Here is a 15,305-nt window from a genome sequence, read left to right on the forward strand (position 1 = left end):
ATTGTGAATTATCTTCATCTTAATTTTGTAATTTTGTATAATTGCTGTCTGAATAAGTTTGGAGGTTGTCCGTTTGAAAATATTTTTGCTGTCTGCCCTCAGATGGAAAATATGATAAAATTTGTAAGAAAGTTTATTTTAATAAACCTGTGTCTAGTCAGATATATTTTGAGAATTGATTCAACATGCTGAACCCTGATTGCTGCAAGGGATTAGATTTGTTCCTATCCCATTAGGTGACACTTAAATCATATTACATACTCGTTTCTATTTCCCGTTAAGTTACAATGATACTGGAAATGTCAATATTTTTCCATACACTGATGCCTGAATTTCATATCGAGTTTGTGACGTAATTTAATGTGAGTCGTTGCATTAATTTTTCATTTAGTTCAGTATCATCAATCTTATTCAGGCTAACAAATTCATCACATTTACATTACATTTATACGTGTAGATACGTATGTAATAAAAGGGTTATTCTCTTTGCATCAGGAATGCACTCATTCTGCAGAACTTGTGCATATTTCGCAGATACAAAGCTAATAACCTGCAAATACAGATTTTTGTGACTATAGGATGGGGAAATGCAGCTCTGCAAGTTTCAGTCATGACTCTTAGCACTTATATAGTGTCTACCTCTTTTTAACCAGGTTTTCAACGAAAACCTGAGTTATTAGATTGGGGTAGATGTTGGTCGGGCAGGCGGGCGGCAGTGGTGGCGGCGGCGGCGGCGTCAAACTGGTGTTTCCGGTCAATAACTTTTGTTTCAGTAAAGATATTTGAATAAAACTTGGTATGTATGTAGCTTATATCAAGACAAAGGCTGGGATTGATTTTGGGGTTTCTGGGGTCAAGGTCAAGGTCACTGTTACTTAAAATAGAAAAAGGGTTTCCGGTCAATAACTTTTGTTTCGGTAAAGATATTTGAATAAAACTTGGTATGTATGTAGCTTATATCAAGACAAAGGCTGCGATTGATTTTGGGGTTTCTGGGGTCAAGGTCAAGGTCACTGTTACTTAAAATAGAAAAAGGGTTTCCAGTCAATAACTTTTGTTTCGGTAAAGATACTTGAATAAAACTTGGTATGTATGTAGCTTATATCAAGACAAAGGCTGGGATTGATTTTGGGGTTTCTGGGGTCAAGATCAAGGTCACTGTTACGTAAAATAGAAAAAGGGTTTCCGGTCAATAACTTTTGTTTCGGTAAAGATATTTGAATAAAACTTGGTATGTATGTAGCTTATATCAAGACAAAGGCTGGGATTGATTTTGGGGTTTCTGGGGTCAAGGTCACTGTTACTTAAAATAGAAAAAGGGTTTCCGGTCAATAACTTAACTTAGGAATGAGCTATCATGATGAAGCTTGGTGTATAGAAAACTTATATAAAGTTGTAGCTTGGGATTGATTTTGGGGTTTCTGGGATCAAGGTCAAGGTCATTGTTACTAAAAATAGGGTTAGGGTTAGGTTAGTGTTAGGGTTAGCATATCTTCTACATGCATGGAGGGATTTTGATGAAAGTTGGCACAATTGTTCACCATCATGAGACGGAGTGTCATGCGCCAGAACCAGGTCCCTAGGTCTAAGGTCAAGGTCACACTTAGAGGTCAAAGGATACAAGAATGAAAACTTTGTCCGGAGCATATCTTCTTCATGCATAGAGGGATTTTGATGTAACTTGGCACAATTATACACCATCATGAGACGAAGTGTCTTGCGCAGTTCCCTTCTTTAGAATTACTTCCCTTTGTTGTTACTATAAATAGCTTATATTATAACTTTTTCATTACTAGACGTAGGGAAAAATCGAGACCACTTTTCTGTAGTACAACATGCATGTTACATCCAATTTTGAGGTGTATTTTGACCAATCTCTACCTGGTAAGGATTTCTGTGTGGACTTACAATTTTTTTTTTGTATTTTTTTTTTTTTTTTTTTTTTTTTTTTTTTTTTTTTTAAGATTAACTTCCCTTAGTTGTTACTATAAATAACTTATATTGTAACTTTTTTTATAATTGACCGTAGGGAAAAACCAAGACCACTTTTCTGTGGTACAACATAGTTGTTACTTTCTAATTTTAGGTGTATTTTAAGGTATCTCTACCTGGTAAGGAGTTTTTTTGTGGACTTAGAAAAACAAAAGAATTACAATGATTACTAAACAACCACAAAATTAAAATTACATCTGCAAATACAGGTGCTAGAGTAAAGAAATTTGCTGTGACGGGCATATATTGTGACATTCTGGCACTCTTCTTTATTCTTATGAAAAATGTTGAAAACCTGGTTTCGTGGCATTGCCGCGTTTCTTGTTCTTACTATAAACATGTTTATTGATGGATTATACCTTAGTTCTTCTGTTACTGACCTCTTGCAAGTTATTGTCAGTATATTATTTATGTTGAAAATGGCTTTTGATACGCCTGAAGGGACGTATTATGTTATAGCCCCAGTGTCCGTCTGTCCGTCGTGTCCGTCTGTCAGTCCATTAGCAATTTCATGTCCGCTCTGTAACTCATGAACCCCTTGAAGGATTTCAAAGAAACTTGGCACAAATGTTCACCACACCGAGATGACTTGCAGAGCGCATGTTTTGGATGACTCACTTCAAGGTCAAGGTCACACTTATGAGTCAAAGGTCATATATGACTGCTTGTGTATATTGCTCTGCATTGCAGTGCTCTTGTTTTTATTTGGCAGATCCCTTTTCTAGCTCCACTAATCGGAGAATAGGGGGGCTATACTACTCGCCCCAGCGTCGGTGTCGGCGTCAGTGTCGGCGTGACCCTTCTTGGTTAAAGTTTTTCGGCAACCTTTGTTTTTCTGCCATATCTTTGTTACTATTGCCTATATCTTACTGTAACTTCACATGAACATTGTCCAGTATACAAACAATGTATATATAGGGGCTGAGCCCATTATACCCAAGGTTAAGGTAACCAAGGTCTTATACTTAGGTTATTTTTAAGGTTAAAGTTTTTCGGCAAACTTTGTTTTTCATATCTTTGTTACTATTGCTTATATCTTACTCTAACTTTACATAAACATTGTTCAGTATGCAAACAAAATATGTATAGGGACTGGGCCCATTTTATCCAAGGTCAAGGTCACCAAGGTTTTATACTTAGGTTATTTTTATGGTTTAAAGTTTTTCGGCAACCTTTGTTACTTTTTCTTGTATCTTACTGTAAGTTCTCATAAACATTGTCCAGCATACAAACATAGTATATGCAGGGGCTGGGCCCATTATACCCAAGGTCAAGGTCACAAAGGAGTTATACTTGGAATTATTTTCATGTTAAATTTTTTTCGAAAGCTTAATTTATAGACATATCTTTGGTACTTTAAAAGATAATGACTTGAAATTAAAAACATTTCTTTATAATCATCATCTGCATGTGTGGTTACATACCCCATAACTCTAGTTTTGACAGAATTATGCCCCTTTTGTACTTAAACTTTTTTTGCAATCTTCGCTTTCTGGATATTACTTTAATGCAATAAAAGATAAATGTGTGGTAACAGTCCCTGTAACTCTGATTTGTATTTTTGACCAAATTATGCCCCTTTTATACTTAAATTTTTTTTTTAACAAACTTCGTTTTCCGAACATAACTTTGGTACTATATAAGGTAATGACTTGAAAATCAAAATATGTCTTTACCATCATCATCTGCATTTGTTGTAACAATCCTAATAACTCTAATTTGTGTATTTGATGGAATTATGCCCCTTGGTGTATCTTCCTTTTATATTAGAGATCTCTTATTCAGACATATATTCATTTTACTGTCAAATTCCGAATAGTGGAGCGCGCTGTCTTACGGACAGCTCTTGTTGTTCATTTACAATAACTTTCTTTTAATTACTTCCCTTTTATGTTACTATAAATAGCTTATTTTGAAACTTTTTTATTATTGGTCGTAGGGAAAAACCGAGACCACTTTTCTGTGGTACAAAATGGATGGTATCTCCAATTTTTAGGTGTATTTTGACATACCTGTACCTGGTTAGGATTTTTTTATGGACTTTTTTCTGAATTTCTTCCCTTTGTTGTTCCTGTCCTGGGCTTCAACAGTCAAGTTCTTTAAATTTTGCTCCCATCCTCTGATATAACCCTTTGGGCATATATTGCCCCGCTTGGCGGAGCTCGTGTTTTTTAATCTGAATGCACTATTCTTGCTAAACGGGACTGTATACATGCATATTTTATGTTTTAGGATTTCTGTCAAGTTGGGTATTTGAAACCGTGATTAATTCATACACTGTCAAGAACAGTTAGCAAAATGAAATTCATTTATTTATCCATATATACAAATGAATTAGTTATTATGAAAACTTTGATTTGTATTTAAAAAAAGGATTTTGCGAATGTTGCATGCCATAAATTCACTTACTTGTTCATTGTTTTCAGGAGTGTCAGAGTGACCTTGAGTCAGTGATTCCTGCACTGAAAATGGCTGTAGCCTCACTAGAGACTCTGGACAAAGCCTCAATATCAGAGATCCGAGTTTACATGAGCCCCCCATACCTTGTTGCCACAGTCCTCAATGCTGTCTGCCTGCTTTTCCAGAAGAAGCCTGATTGGCCTACTGCCAAAATGATGCTTGGTGATCCAAACTTCCTAAAAAAATTGTTACAGTTTGACAAAAACAGTCTCCCTGATAGGGTAAATATAATTCACTGAATTTGCATGTATTTTTAGCTCACAGGGTGAGCTTTTTTGATCACCCGTCGTCCGTCCATATGCGTCTTTTGTCCGTCCACAATTTCCTTGTGAACACGATAGAGACCACATTTTGTATTTGATTTTAATCAAACTTGTATGGGCATAATATCTCAGTTCCTTTCGAAAACTGGCCAGATCCCATCATGGGTTCTAGAGTTATGGCCCCTTAAAGGGCAGAAATTTGCCATTTTTGCCTTGTGAACATGATAGAGACCACATTTTGCTATCAGCTTTAATATAACTTGCACACAACTTGTATTGGCGTAATATCTCAGTTCCTTTCGAAAACTGGCCAGATCCCATCATGGGTTTCAGAGGTATGGCCCCTTAAAGGGCCAAACTTTGCTATTTTTTGCTTGTGAACACAATAGAGACAACATTAAAGGTCTAAAATTTGCTATTTTGGCTTTTGCAGCCATATAAAGACCATTTATGGTTTGATTTGATACAAACTTGCAAAATATCTTCAACAACAATAAATCTTGGATTCCATGATGATTCATAGGTTCTGGAGTTATTTTATATATGATTACCTTACCTGATTTTAATCAAAATGGATTTATATCAGTAAGTACTTATAGGACTAATTTGAAATTTCATTATTGTCATTAGTTGGACTCAGACAGTCAGGGTAGATAACTATGGACTGATGTTATGTCAAGTTACCTCCCTTTATTTCAAATTAAAATGTGTATATCTCCGTAACTAATAAAGATACTGATCTGAAATTTCATTTATGCCATCAGATGGACTTGGACAATCAGTGAAGATACATATTTACTGAATTTATGACGAATTACCTCCTTTTATTTTTTATGTAAATGAATATACCTAGCAGCTTCTAAAGAGTTTGGTTTGAAATGTTATTTATGTCTTCCATGGTAAGAAATTTCTACTTTTACTTACTTTTCTAATAAGTTGTTGTAAAGGCTTGTACTCTGTATCTTCTTCATGCATATACCAATGCATGATTACCTCCCCTGATTTTAATAAAAATGGATTTATCTCAGTAAGTATTTATAGGACTCATTTGAAATTTCATTATTGTCATTAGTTGGACTGAGACAATCAGGGTAGATAACTATGGACTGATTTTTTGTCAAATTACCTCCATTTGTTTCAAATTGAAATGGGTGTATCTCAGTAACCTATGAAGATACTGATTTGAAATGTCATTTATGCCATCAGATGGACTGGGACAATCAGGGTATATAACTTTTGACTGAATTTATGACAAATTTTCTCCCTTAGTTTATTTCATGTAAATGGATATACCTCAGCAGCATCTAATGAGATTGGTTTTAAATGTTATTGAAGTCTTCCAGGGTAAGGAATAGTCATGCTAGTACAAAAAAGCAGCATTTGAGCCTAGGACCCTCAAACTTGGTATGGAGATTGGCCCTGACTAGTATGTGACCCATAGGTTAAAAGGGACTGTTGCACGAAAATATTTATCCTGATGATATTTTAAGTGTATGCCTATGTGATCTATGTCAAAACTTGATCTTATCATTAAGAGGCCCCATGTGGTTCCGGGATGATCTGTGTAAGAAAAGAATTTTAGCCACTGCCTTACCCTTGCATCGTATGAGGCGACTAATAGGGTCTTTACACTTGGTTTTGCTGTAACTCTGTGATTCCAGCAGGTATGCAGATTTTGATTCCATAACTCATGTTTTTATTTCGATGTAAATTTGTAGTCCTGTTTGGCGCCATATAACCTTTACTGTGTTGGTGCGCCGTAAAACCCAAATGAATAAAATAAATAAATATCATTAAGAGCAATGGTACTCAGGTGAGCAATATAGGGCCATCACGGCCCTCTTGTTTTTAGCTCACCTGAGCAATGCTCAGGTGAGTTATTGTGATCGCTTGATGTCTGGCATCTGTCTTCTGTCTGTCTGTCGTCTGTCAATATTTAGCTTGTGTATGCGATAGAGGCTGTATTTTTCAACTGATCTTTATGAAACTTGGTCAGAATAATTACCTTGATGAAATCTAGGCCAAGTTCGAAAATAGATTATCTGAGATCAAAAACTAGGTCACTAGGTTAAATCAAAGAAAAACCTTGTGTATGCGATAGAGGCTGTATTTTTCAATTGATCTTCATGAAATTTGGTCAGAATAATTGCCTAGATAATATCTAGGTCAAGTTCAAATATAGTTCATCTGGGGTCAAAAACTAGGTCACTAGATCAAATCAAAGAAACACTTTTCGTATGCGATAGAGGCTTTATTTTTCAATTGATCTTCATGAAATGAGTCAGAATGATTGCCTTGATGAAATCTAGGCCAAGTTTGAATATGGGTCATCTGGGTTCAAAAACTAGGTCACTAGGTCAAATCAAATAAAAACCTTGTGTATGCGATAGGAGCTATATTTTTTAATTGATCTTCATAAAATTTGGTCAGAATAACTGCCTTGATGAAATCTAGGTTGAGTTTGAATATGGATTATATGGGGTTAAAAAGAAGGTCACTAGGTCAAATCAAAGAAAAACCTTGTGTATGCGATAGAGGCTGTAGTTTTCAAGTGATCTTCATGAAATTTGGTCAGAATGATTGCCTTGATGAAACCTAGGTCAAATTTGAATATGGGTTATCTGGCTCAAAAACTGGATCACAAGGTCATGTCAAAGAGAATACTTGTTTAAACTCAAGAGACCACATTTTTGGTCCAATCCTAATGAAAATTGGCCAGAATATTTGTTTCCATAAAATCACTAGGTCAAACATGTTTACACTGTTATGGTTTGTTTCTCAGGTGAGCGACCTAGGGCCATCTTGGCCCTCTTGTTTAGTTATGCTCCTTTTGTGGACTTTTAACGTTATAACAATTACATCTTTACCTTGTGTACTCAACTCTGCCTACATCTTCCATTTAGTTAAAGTGAAACCTCAGCAGGAAGTGAACATGTGCAGATCATCAAGACTTCTCAATATTTTGTCTAGAGTTATGACTTTACAAAATTTTTGTTTCACATTGACAGTTTTCTGTTATTTTCAGTTCTTCTTTGGAAAATATTTTCAAAAGTGTGCTGTCCTTCCAGACAGCTTTTGTTATTTCTGCAGCTTACTCAAGTTGACTAAATATAACTTTTGCAATGTTGAATTGATACTTATATTTGAAGGCTAGGTAAAAGGTAAATAAAGGATTGAATTAAAAATATCTTTGTGAACAACTCACAACTTTTGATATGATAAACTTTCCTGTTGCAGGTATTCCACAAGTTGAAGAAGTACACAAAACATCCAGACTTTAACCCCGAGTCTGTAGGCAAGGTATCTGTGGCGTGTAGGTCCATCTGTCAGTGGGTGCTAGCTCTAGAACATTATAATGAAGTGCATAAGGTAAGTCTGTCAATCGTCCTTGTCAATTACAGAGAGGCAAAATACTGTAAAGTCATCAAATTTCATGGGCAGGAAATTTTGTACTTTTGGTCAAATTTGCGGGAAGAGGAATTCATGCGTTTCAAGTTTTGAATATAAAATAAATTGGAATTTTACTTTTTCATTGAAATTTGATATTTTGGATAGACTGAAACAGAAAACCCACAAAAAGTAGTCCCACAGAAATGATGATTTCACACACTCAGTAAATGATGGAGCAAGATTACATATCTGTAATAATTCAAATTAAATTCTTGATATAAAAAAGCTATTTCATTCAACAAGGAATTATATTTAGACAAAAACAATTGTTAAATAATTCTGTTCAAAAGAGATGTCAGCCATTATGGTATCAGGGTTAAGGATAATCCATCCTGGCAAGTTAAATTGTTACATCCTAACACAATGAATTCATCAGTCATATTCCATAGATGCTTGTTTTTAATCCAAAAAGCATTCAACTCTTTCATAAACTGGTAATGGTATGTAATGTTTTTGATGTTGCATGTTTTAACTTGTAGTCTTGAAATGCCAGACATTGTGAATAAAAGTTTTTTTCACTATAATTATAGATGGTAAAGCCGAAGCAGAAGAGAGTACAAGAGGCTCAGGAAGCCCTCAAACTGGCTCAGAACAGCCTTGCTCAGAAACAAGCTAGTCTGAACAAGGTAAATAGAAATATACTGTAATCTCAGATATATGTATTGTCAGATTTTTTTCCCTAGAGTCGGCTTTTTTTCTGTTGGAAGAAACATCTGAGCGGAAACTAAAACTGCTCTTGTATATTTGTTTTTCACGTGAGAATAAGCTTTCTTTTACAACATATTTTGTGTATTTCCCCTTTTCAGACAATTTCTTTTGTTTTCTTAGTATAACTAAATGAAGACTTTAAGCTATTTGGACATTTAATAGTAGAAATGCTATCTTTCAGTGTGAAGAAAAATATAAGGATGTTTGGCACTGACAAAATTTTTAATCTGATATAATCATAATATAGTCATAAGCAAAGAAAAACAGTGAAATAAATGTGTCCATTTAATACCATGTAGCACCTGTTGACTTAAAGGATCCACTTTTGATTTGGCAATGTAACATATAATTCATTATTACATGACTCCTTATATATATTGTTGTTCCATTGAGTTATAATAAACACAAAATCTTTTGGGCTTATATCATATGTTAAAGAAAATTTAGTTTTGATGTCAAGTAATAGAATTTACCAAGCAGTTGTTTTTCATTTGACTGACAAGTCATTCAACAAGTGTTAGACTTCTTGTGATACATCCATCTAACAGATACTAACTTGGAAGGTGCAATCTTATAGACATTGTCATTGAAAGTAATCTTGTATAAATGACAGATTCAGGGACATCTTAACACATTGACAGAGAAATACGAGGAAAGTGTGAACCAGCGAGAATCTCTTAAACAACATCAGAAAACTACAGAATTACGGCTTAGTAGAGCTGGTATACTCATAGCAGCTCTGGCCGGTGAAAAGGTAATATCTTATTAAATTGATTATATCAGTTTTGTAACTGGGTCTAGGAAATTACTTGATGTACCTGCTGCAGGTGTAATGAAAGTTAAGTATTAATTTTGTATTAAATAAAAAAAAATCTTGTGTACTTTCTACAAATGTTAACATCATATACATGTACATGGTTTGGAAAATTTTCACTCGAACAAAGTCAGGAAAAGAGCGAGCCCTATTAACCTTGTATCATGTTATATCTACAATTTAGGGGTTAGTGTGTGAAGTTTATGCCTGATGTAGATATGACCTGTACTTCATGAATTAAAACAGAAGTCAACAAGGTCAGTGATAATTTGATATATTATCATGATAAGTAGATCTGAAATGATAACGTTATCATTAATTATCATCATTAATTACACAGGTGAGATGGGCCGAGTCAGTCAATGAACTGGATTTCAAGCTACAAGGTCTTGTGGGGGATACGCTAGTGGCTGCAGCCAGTGTCTGCTATATTGGACCATTCACTGCCAAGTACCGTAAACAGCTGATCAATGAGTGGGTGGGAAAATGTAAGGATGCAAGCATTCCAATCACCAAAGATTTTGATCTCATCAAGAATACAGTGGATGCCCATCAGGTAATATATGAGATCAAAACCCTCTAACCCTTACCCTGCTAAATTTCTATAATGAACTGTCCATCTTTTAATTTGGAGTGTACCATTAACTGTTAAAAGGGGTTCATGCTGAAAAAATACTGACTGAATAGCAAACAGTGCAGATCTTGACCAGACTGCATGGATGTGCAGGCTGATCATGATCTACACTGGTTGAAAAGGCAGAATCAGTCATGTCCAGCATGATAAGAGTGAATATGAACAATCTGCAATCTGTAGTATCTTTATATATATTCACACAGAACTAGTACTGGGCAGTAACTGGAAATCCTTTGAAAGGAATTTTAATTTTACTTGATAGGATGATGGTTGATTTTTAGTGTATTACAAAACAGCTATAACTCTATCTTGTTTGTTTAGAATTATCTCCCTTTTTGTACTTTTTTTATTTAAAGAAAAAATATTCAACCCCACAGTTCAATATTTCTCATTTAAAGCAGCTCTGGAAGGCAAAGGTCAATTCAAATAAGCTTTTGGTGAGGGTATGAGTCCCCTTCATTGATCTTCATTTAATCTATATTAATAGTATCTGATATTTTGTATGAGGAACATATTAGTTCCTTGCAAAATAGGCTTTCTCTTCTTTCCTGTATGGAAGAATATTAAATCTTTTAAAAGATGTCTGTGTTGAAAGTTAACTTAGAAGAAGTGTTACAGTAATATTTTTCTTCTTGTGGCATTTTTTTCTGAATTAAGTCAAATTCATTTTAAAGTTAGTGTTTTTTATTGTCAGTGGATAATTTCAGTTAACAGGGGTCTCCATTTGAAAAAATTAGTAAACATTAAAATGACTCTGTGCAGTAGTCCTCGGACATTTTCCCAAAATATCTAATGATATTGACTCGAGTACTTTAAATAAAACTACACTTACTATTTTAAATCAAATATGCATTTGCCAAGAAAAAAATGGAGTAAGATTTAGAAAGATTGTGCATCCTGAGTCCTGTACAGCAGATTTAAAATCTAATTTAGTCCTGACAGTGACATTTACACTTAATTCATTATAAGTGAATCCCTCAGTGATTTACCAAAAGCAGCAATATCAAAAATGTTTTTGCACATTGGCTGTCAATATAAATGACCACAGCTATTGAAAAACAGTACATTTTCCTCCTAATTTGAGAGTTCATTTTTCTGTTTGTCTGTAAAATTATATGGTGTCAGTATAATGTGGCTCGGTGGGCTATCTTGTTGGGTGTCTGTGTCATGATATTCCATTGAGGCAGCACTATAAAGATGGATGCTTACAGCTACTAGTAGACACAATCATTTATATGACTGAAAATTGTTGAAAAAGAAACCTGAACACACACAAGGAGTACTGCACCAGGACTGTTTACAATTATACAAAACGTGATAGTTTCTTTCACTCAGAATTGAAATAAACCGAACAGTTCAATTATTCTAATATTGATTTGAATAAGATTTTCCCTGTATATAAAGATCATTGCTTAATCCAGTGTGTACTTTGTTTGTTACAGATATTGATCTGGCAAAATGAGGGACTTCCATTGGACACTCACTCTACAGCCAATGCCATTATGGTGAAAAAGGGCAACAAATGGCCCCTTCTCATTGACCCTCAGGGTCAGGCTGCAGCGTATGTATAATTGTTCAGTAATTTGCCTAATTTTGTGTTTTATGAGAGTTCCCCTCTTAACAGAACATATAAGATCACCTACAGCGACCTGTGTCAACAAAAATCATCTGCACACTATCCATTTTTCAGCAAACATGGTCAGAATTTTCATAGGTAAAAAACATACAATGCCATATTTTCAGATGGTCAATAAGGGAGATTTGCCTCAACAGGGCTTTTTAGCTCACCTGTCACAAAGTGACAAAGTGAGCTTTCGTGATCGTGCGGCGTCCGTCGTATGTCGTCATGCGTCTGTAAACTTTTGCTTGTGACCACTCTAGAGGTCACATTTTTCATGGGATCTTTATGAAAATTGGTCAGAATGTTTATCTTGATGATATCTAGGTCAAGTTCCAAACTGGGTCACGTGCCTTCAAAAACTAGGTCAGTAGGTCTGAAAACAGAAAAACCTTGTGACCTCTCTAGAGGCCATACTTTCCAATGGATCTTCATAAAAATTGGTCAGAATGTTCACCTTGGTGATATCTAGGTCAAGTTCGAAACTGGGTCACATGCCTTCAAAAACTAGGTCAGTAGGTCAAATAATAGAAAAACCTTGTGACCTCTCTAGAGGCCATACTTTTCAATGGGATCTGTATGAAATTGGTCAGAATGTTCATCTTGATGATATCTAGGCCAGGTTCGAAACTGGGTCAACTGCGGTCAAAAACTAGGTCAGTATGTCTAAAAATAGAAAAACCTTGTGACCTCTCTAGAGGCCATACTTTTCAATGGATCTTCATGAAAATTGGTCAGAATGTTCACCTTGATGATATCTAGGTCAAATTCGAAACTGGGTCACGTGCCATCAAAAACTAGGTCAGTAGGTCAAATAATATAAAACCTTGTGACCTCTCTAGAGGCCATATTTTTCATGGGATCTGTATGAAAGTTGGTCTGAATCTTCATCTTGATAATATCTAGGTCAAGTTTGAAACTGGCTCAACTGCGGTCAAAAACTAGGTCAGTAGGTCTAAAAATAGAAAAACCTTTTGACCACTCTAGAGCCCATATTTTTCAACGGATCTTCATGAAAATTTGTCTGAATGTTCACCTTGATGATATCTAGATAAAGTTTGAAACTGGGTCACATGTGGTAAAAACTAGGTCAGTAGGTATAAAAATAGGAAAACCTTGTGACCTCTCTATAGGCCATACTCTATATGAGATCTTCATGAAAATTGGTGAGAATGTTCACCTTGATAATATCTAGATCAAGTTTAAAACTGGGTCATATGCCTTCAAAAACTAGGTCATTAGGTCAAAAAATAGAAAAACCTTGTGACCTCTCTAGAAGCCATATTTTTCAATGGATCTTCATGAAAATTGGGTCATATGGAGACAGGTGAGCGATTCAGGACCATCATGGTCCTCTTGTTTTAGGGAGATTTGGGTTAAAATAAGGGAGACTTTAATTCACTCATTTTTTATGTGCTAAATAGCCATTTTCATGAAAGAATCATCAAGTTTCCTATATTGAATTGATGAGTGGAGCCAACAGTTGTGTACAGAATGCATGATTATTACTTATAATACTTTACTTAATCCAAGGAAATACAGAATTCCGTGAAAGATTGGACAAGGAACTTTGTTTTTGCTTTAATTTTATGTGTTGATGCTTCTGCATCTGGAGAGAGTGGTCTTTTTGACATGTTAAAGCATACAATACTCAAAAGATTGCGGAGATATCATGTCAAAACAGTCTTATAAGGGCAGACATTTTTTTCAAAAATGAAGTTGTTAAAACAAAAATGATAGTCGTTCTCTTGCTTGATTGTCCATATTTAGATTAAAACTACATGTATTTAAACTGGGAATTCTTTTTCAGTTAATTATTGCAACATGACAATATCACAAAGGAATGGCAGTCAATTCTTCAGGCAGTATAAATTGCAATTTATTTCATAAAATTCACTTATCCGAATTCATGTTTGTCCAAAATTCTGTGTAGTTTCGGACATTAACTCGCCAATTTTTGTTAAATCTTGGTTGATTTTTTGCATGTTGTGCAAGTATTTAAATTGAGAAGCATAAACTCGGTGTTAGCAATAAACTGTCTCATCCTCTAATGGCTCAATAAACACTGAGGTCAGCGAAAACGAAAGTACACTTTGGCAGGTGGCGGTGAAATGACGTAATTTTAAGGCTGGTTTTCATATTGTTTTGAAAACTACAGATCAGCAACTTTGATGTTATTGAATCAGTCTAAAATCTCGCATGCACCTGTTTACAATTACCTACGCATAAGATTAAATGGTTAATTGTTTGCAGATGGTGACAGTGGGTGGTAAGATAATTAATGCCTCAGGCTTGTATCTCTCGATAAACAAGCTACTGTAGAGATTGTAGACAACTATCAAAATTATGTTTGAAGAGTATTTCCGGGCTACTTGATATTGAATTTCAAGTATTTTCTAAAAGGTCTACATTGGGTCCGAGATACGATTTTTGGACAGAAGACGTTTTTTCGAATTTATCTTTTGATGGGAGGTTTTCATGTCCCGGCGGGAGACCGGGAGATTTACTGAAAATACGGGAGAAAAAGACTCCTAGCATGAGATGTGGCATGTATGAAAAAATCTCAGCCAACTTTGTGTACCAGCAGGATTGTTCCAGCCTGTCTGTAGTGCACTTGATATCTAGAGTATTTATTCCTTGATCTCAAACATACTCATACAGAATATGTTCAAAACAAAAAAATCATTAACCTTTTCTCAGATAAACCAGTAATTGCTGTATCGTCAGTACCCTTTTAACATTCTAAAAGTAAATGTTAATTAGTTTAATACAGTCTGTTAAAGTGGTAAAGCACAGATAGCATAAGGAATAAATTAATTGTTTGATTTATATTACAGATGGATACAACAAATGGAGGGATCCAAGCTGAAGGTTGTCACAGCAACAGATCCAAACTTTATCAGGACTTTAGAATCTTCTATCAGAGTTGGTGAAGCCATGTTACTAAAGGTAAGGTTATGTGATTGAAATACAATAATCATACGAGTTGTGTACTTTAATCTCTTTACAAGGGCTAGGCTTTTGCTATGAAAGAATGCCTATTGTATAGTGCAAACAAAATTTATTATTGCAGTTTTTAACCTCTGTGTCATATATTTATATGTTTTTCAAACCATTTTGGTTAAAAGATGAAGCACATAAAAAGTTATAATTATCATGGCTGCACAACCTGTATCTGTTATGATTGGAATTTGACTGCTAATTTCTCACAGATATTCCAGTGTTTTTTTTTCCAAAAATTACATAAAAGTGCAGCAAGGTGTGGAAGCAATTGCACCAAGGCTGTGGTGTCATTTCGACATTGCAGGTGAAAGTAAAGAATGGTTAGATTAAGGGAGTATTGCTGTGTACTACTTATGTATTGTC

At 34.9% G+C, this 15,305-nt stretch overlaps 1 protein-coding gene across 13 annotated transcripts in view; it reads left to right on the top strand.

The window, feature by feature from the left end:
• The window catches only part of LOC128545958 (dynein axonemal heavy chain 6-like), a 193,990-nt gene that overhangs the window by 92,074 nt on the left and 86,611 nt on the right, over window positions 1–15,305 (top strand). For all 13 annotated transcript variants that reach the window (XM_053519337.1, XM_053519282.1, XM_053519316.1 and 10 more), the window contains 7 exons: window positions 4,419–4,673; window positions 7,953–8,084; window positions 8,696–8,791; window positions 9,487–9,627; window positions 10,028–10,243; window positions 11,764–11,882; window positions 14,777–14,888. In XM_053519337.1, coding sequence (XP_053375312.1) covers window positions 4,419–4,673; window positions 7,953–8,084; window positions 8,696–8,791; window positions 9,487–9,627; window positions 10,028–10,243; window positions 11,764–11,882; window positions 14,777–14,888 — 1,071 coding nt within the window. The remainder of the gene's footprint in view (window positions 1–4,418; window positions 4,674–7,952; window positions 8,085–8,695; window positions 8,792–9,486; window positions 9,628–10,027; window positions 10,244–11,763; window positions 11,883–14,776; window positions 14,889–15,305) is intronic.

This window comes from Mercenaria mercenaria, chromosome 1, assembly GCF_021730395.1.
Source record: "Mercenaria mercenaria strain notata chromosome 1, MADL_Memer_1, whole genome shotgun sequence".
NCBI lineage: Eukaryota > Metazoa > Mollusca > Bivalvia > Venerida > Veneridae > Mercenaria > Mercenaria mercenaria.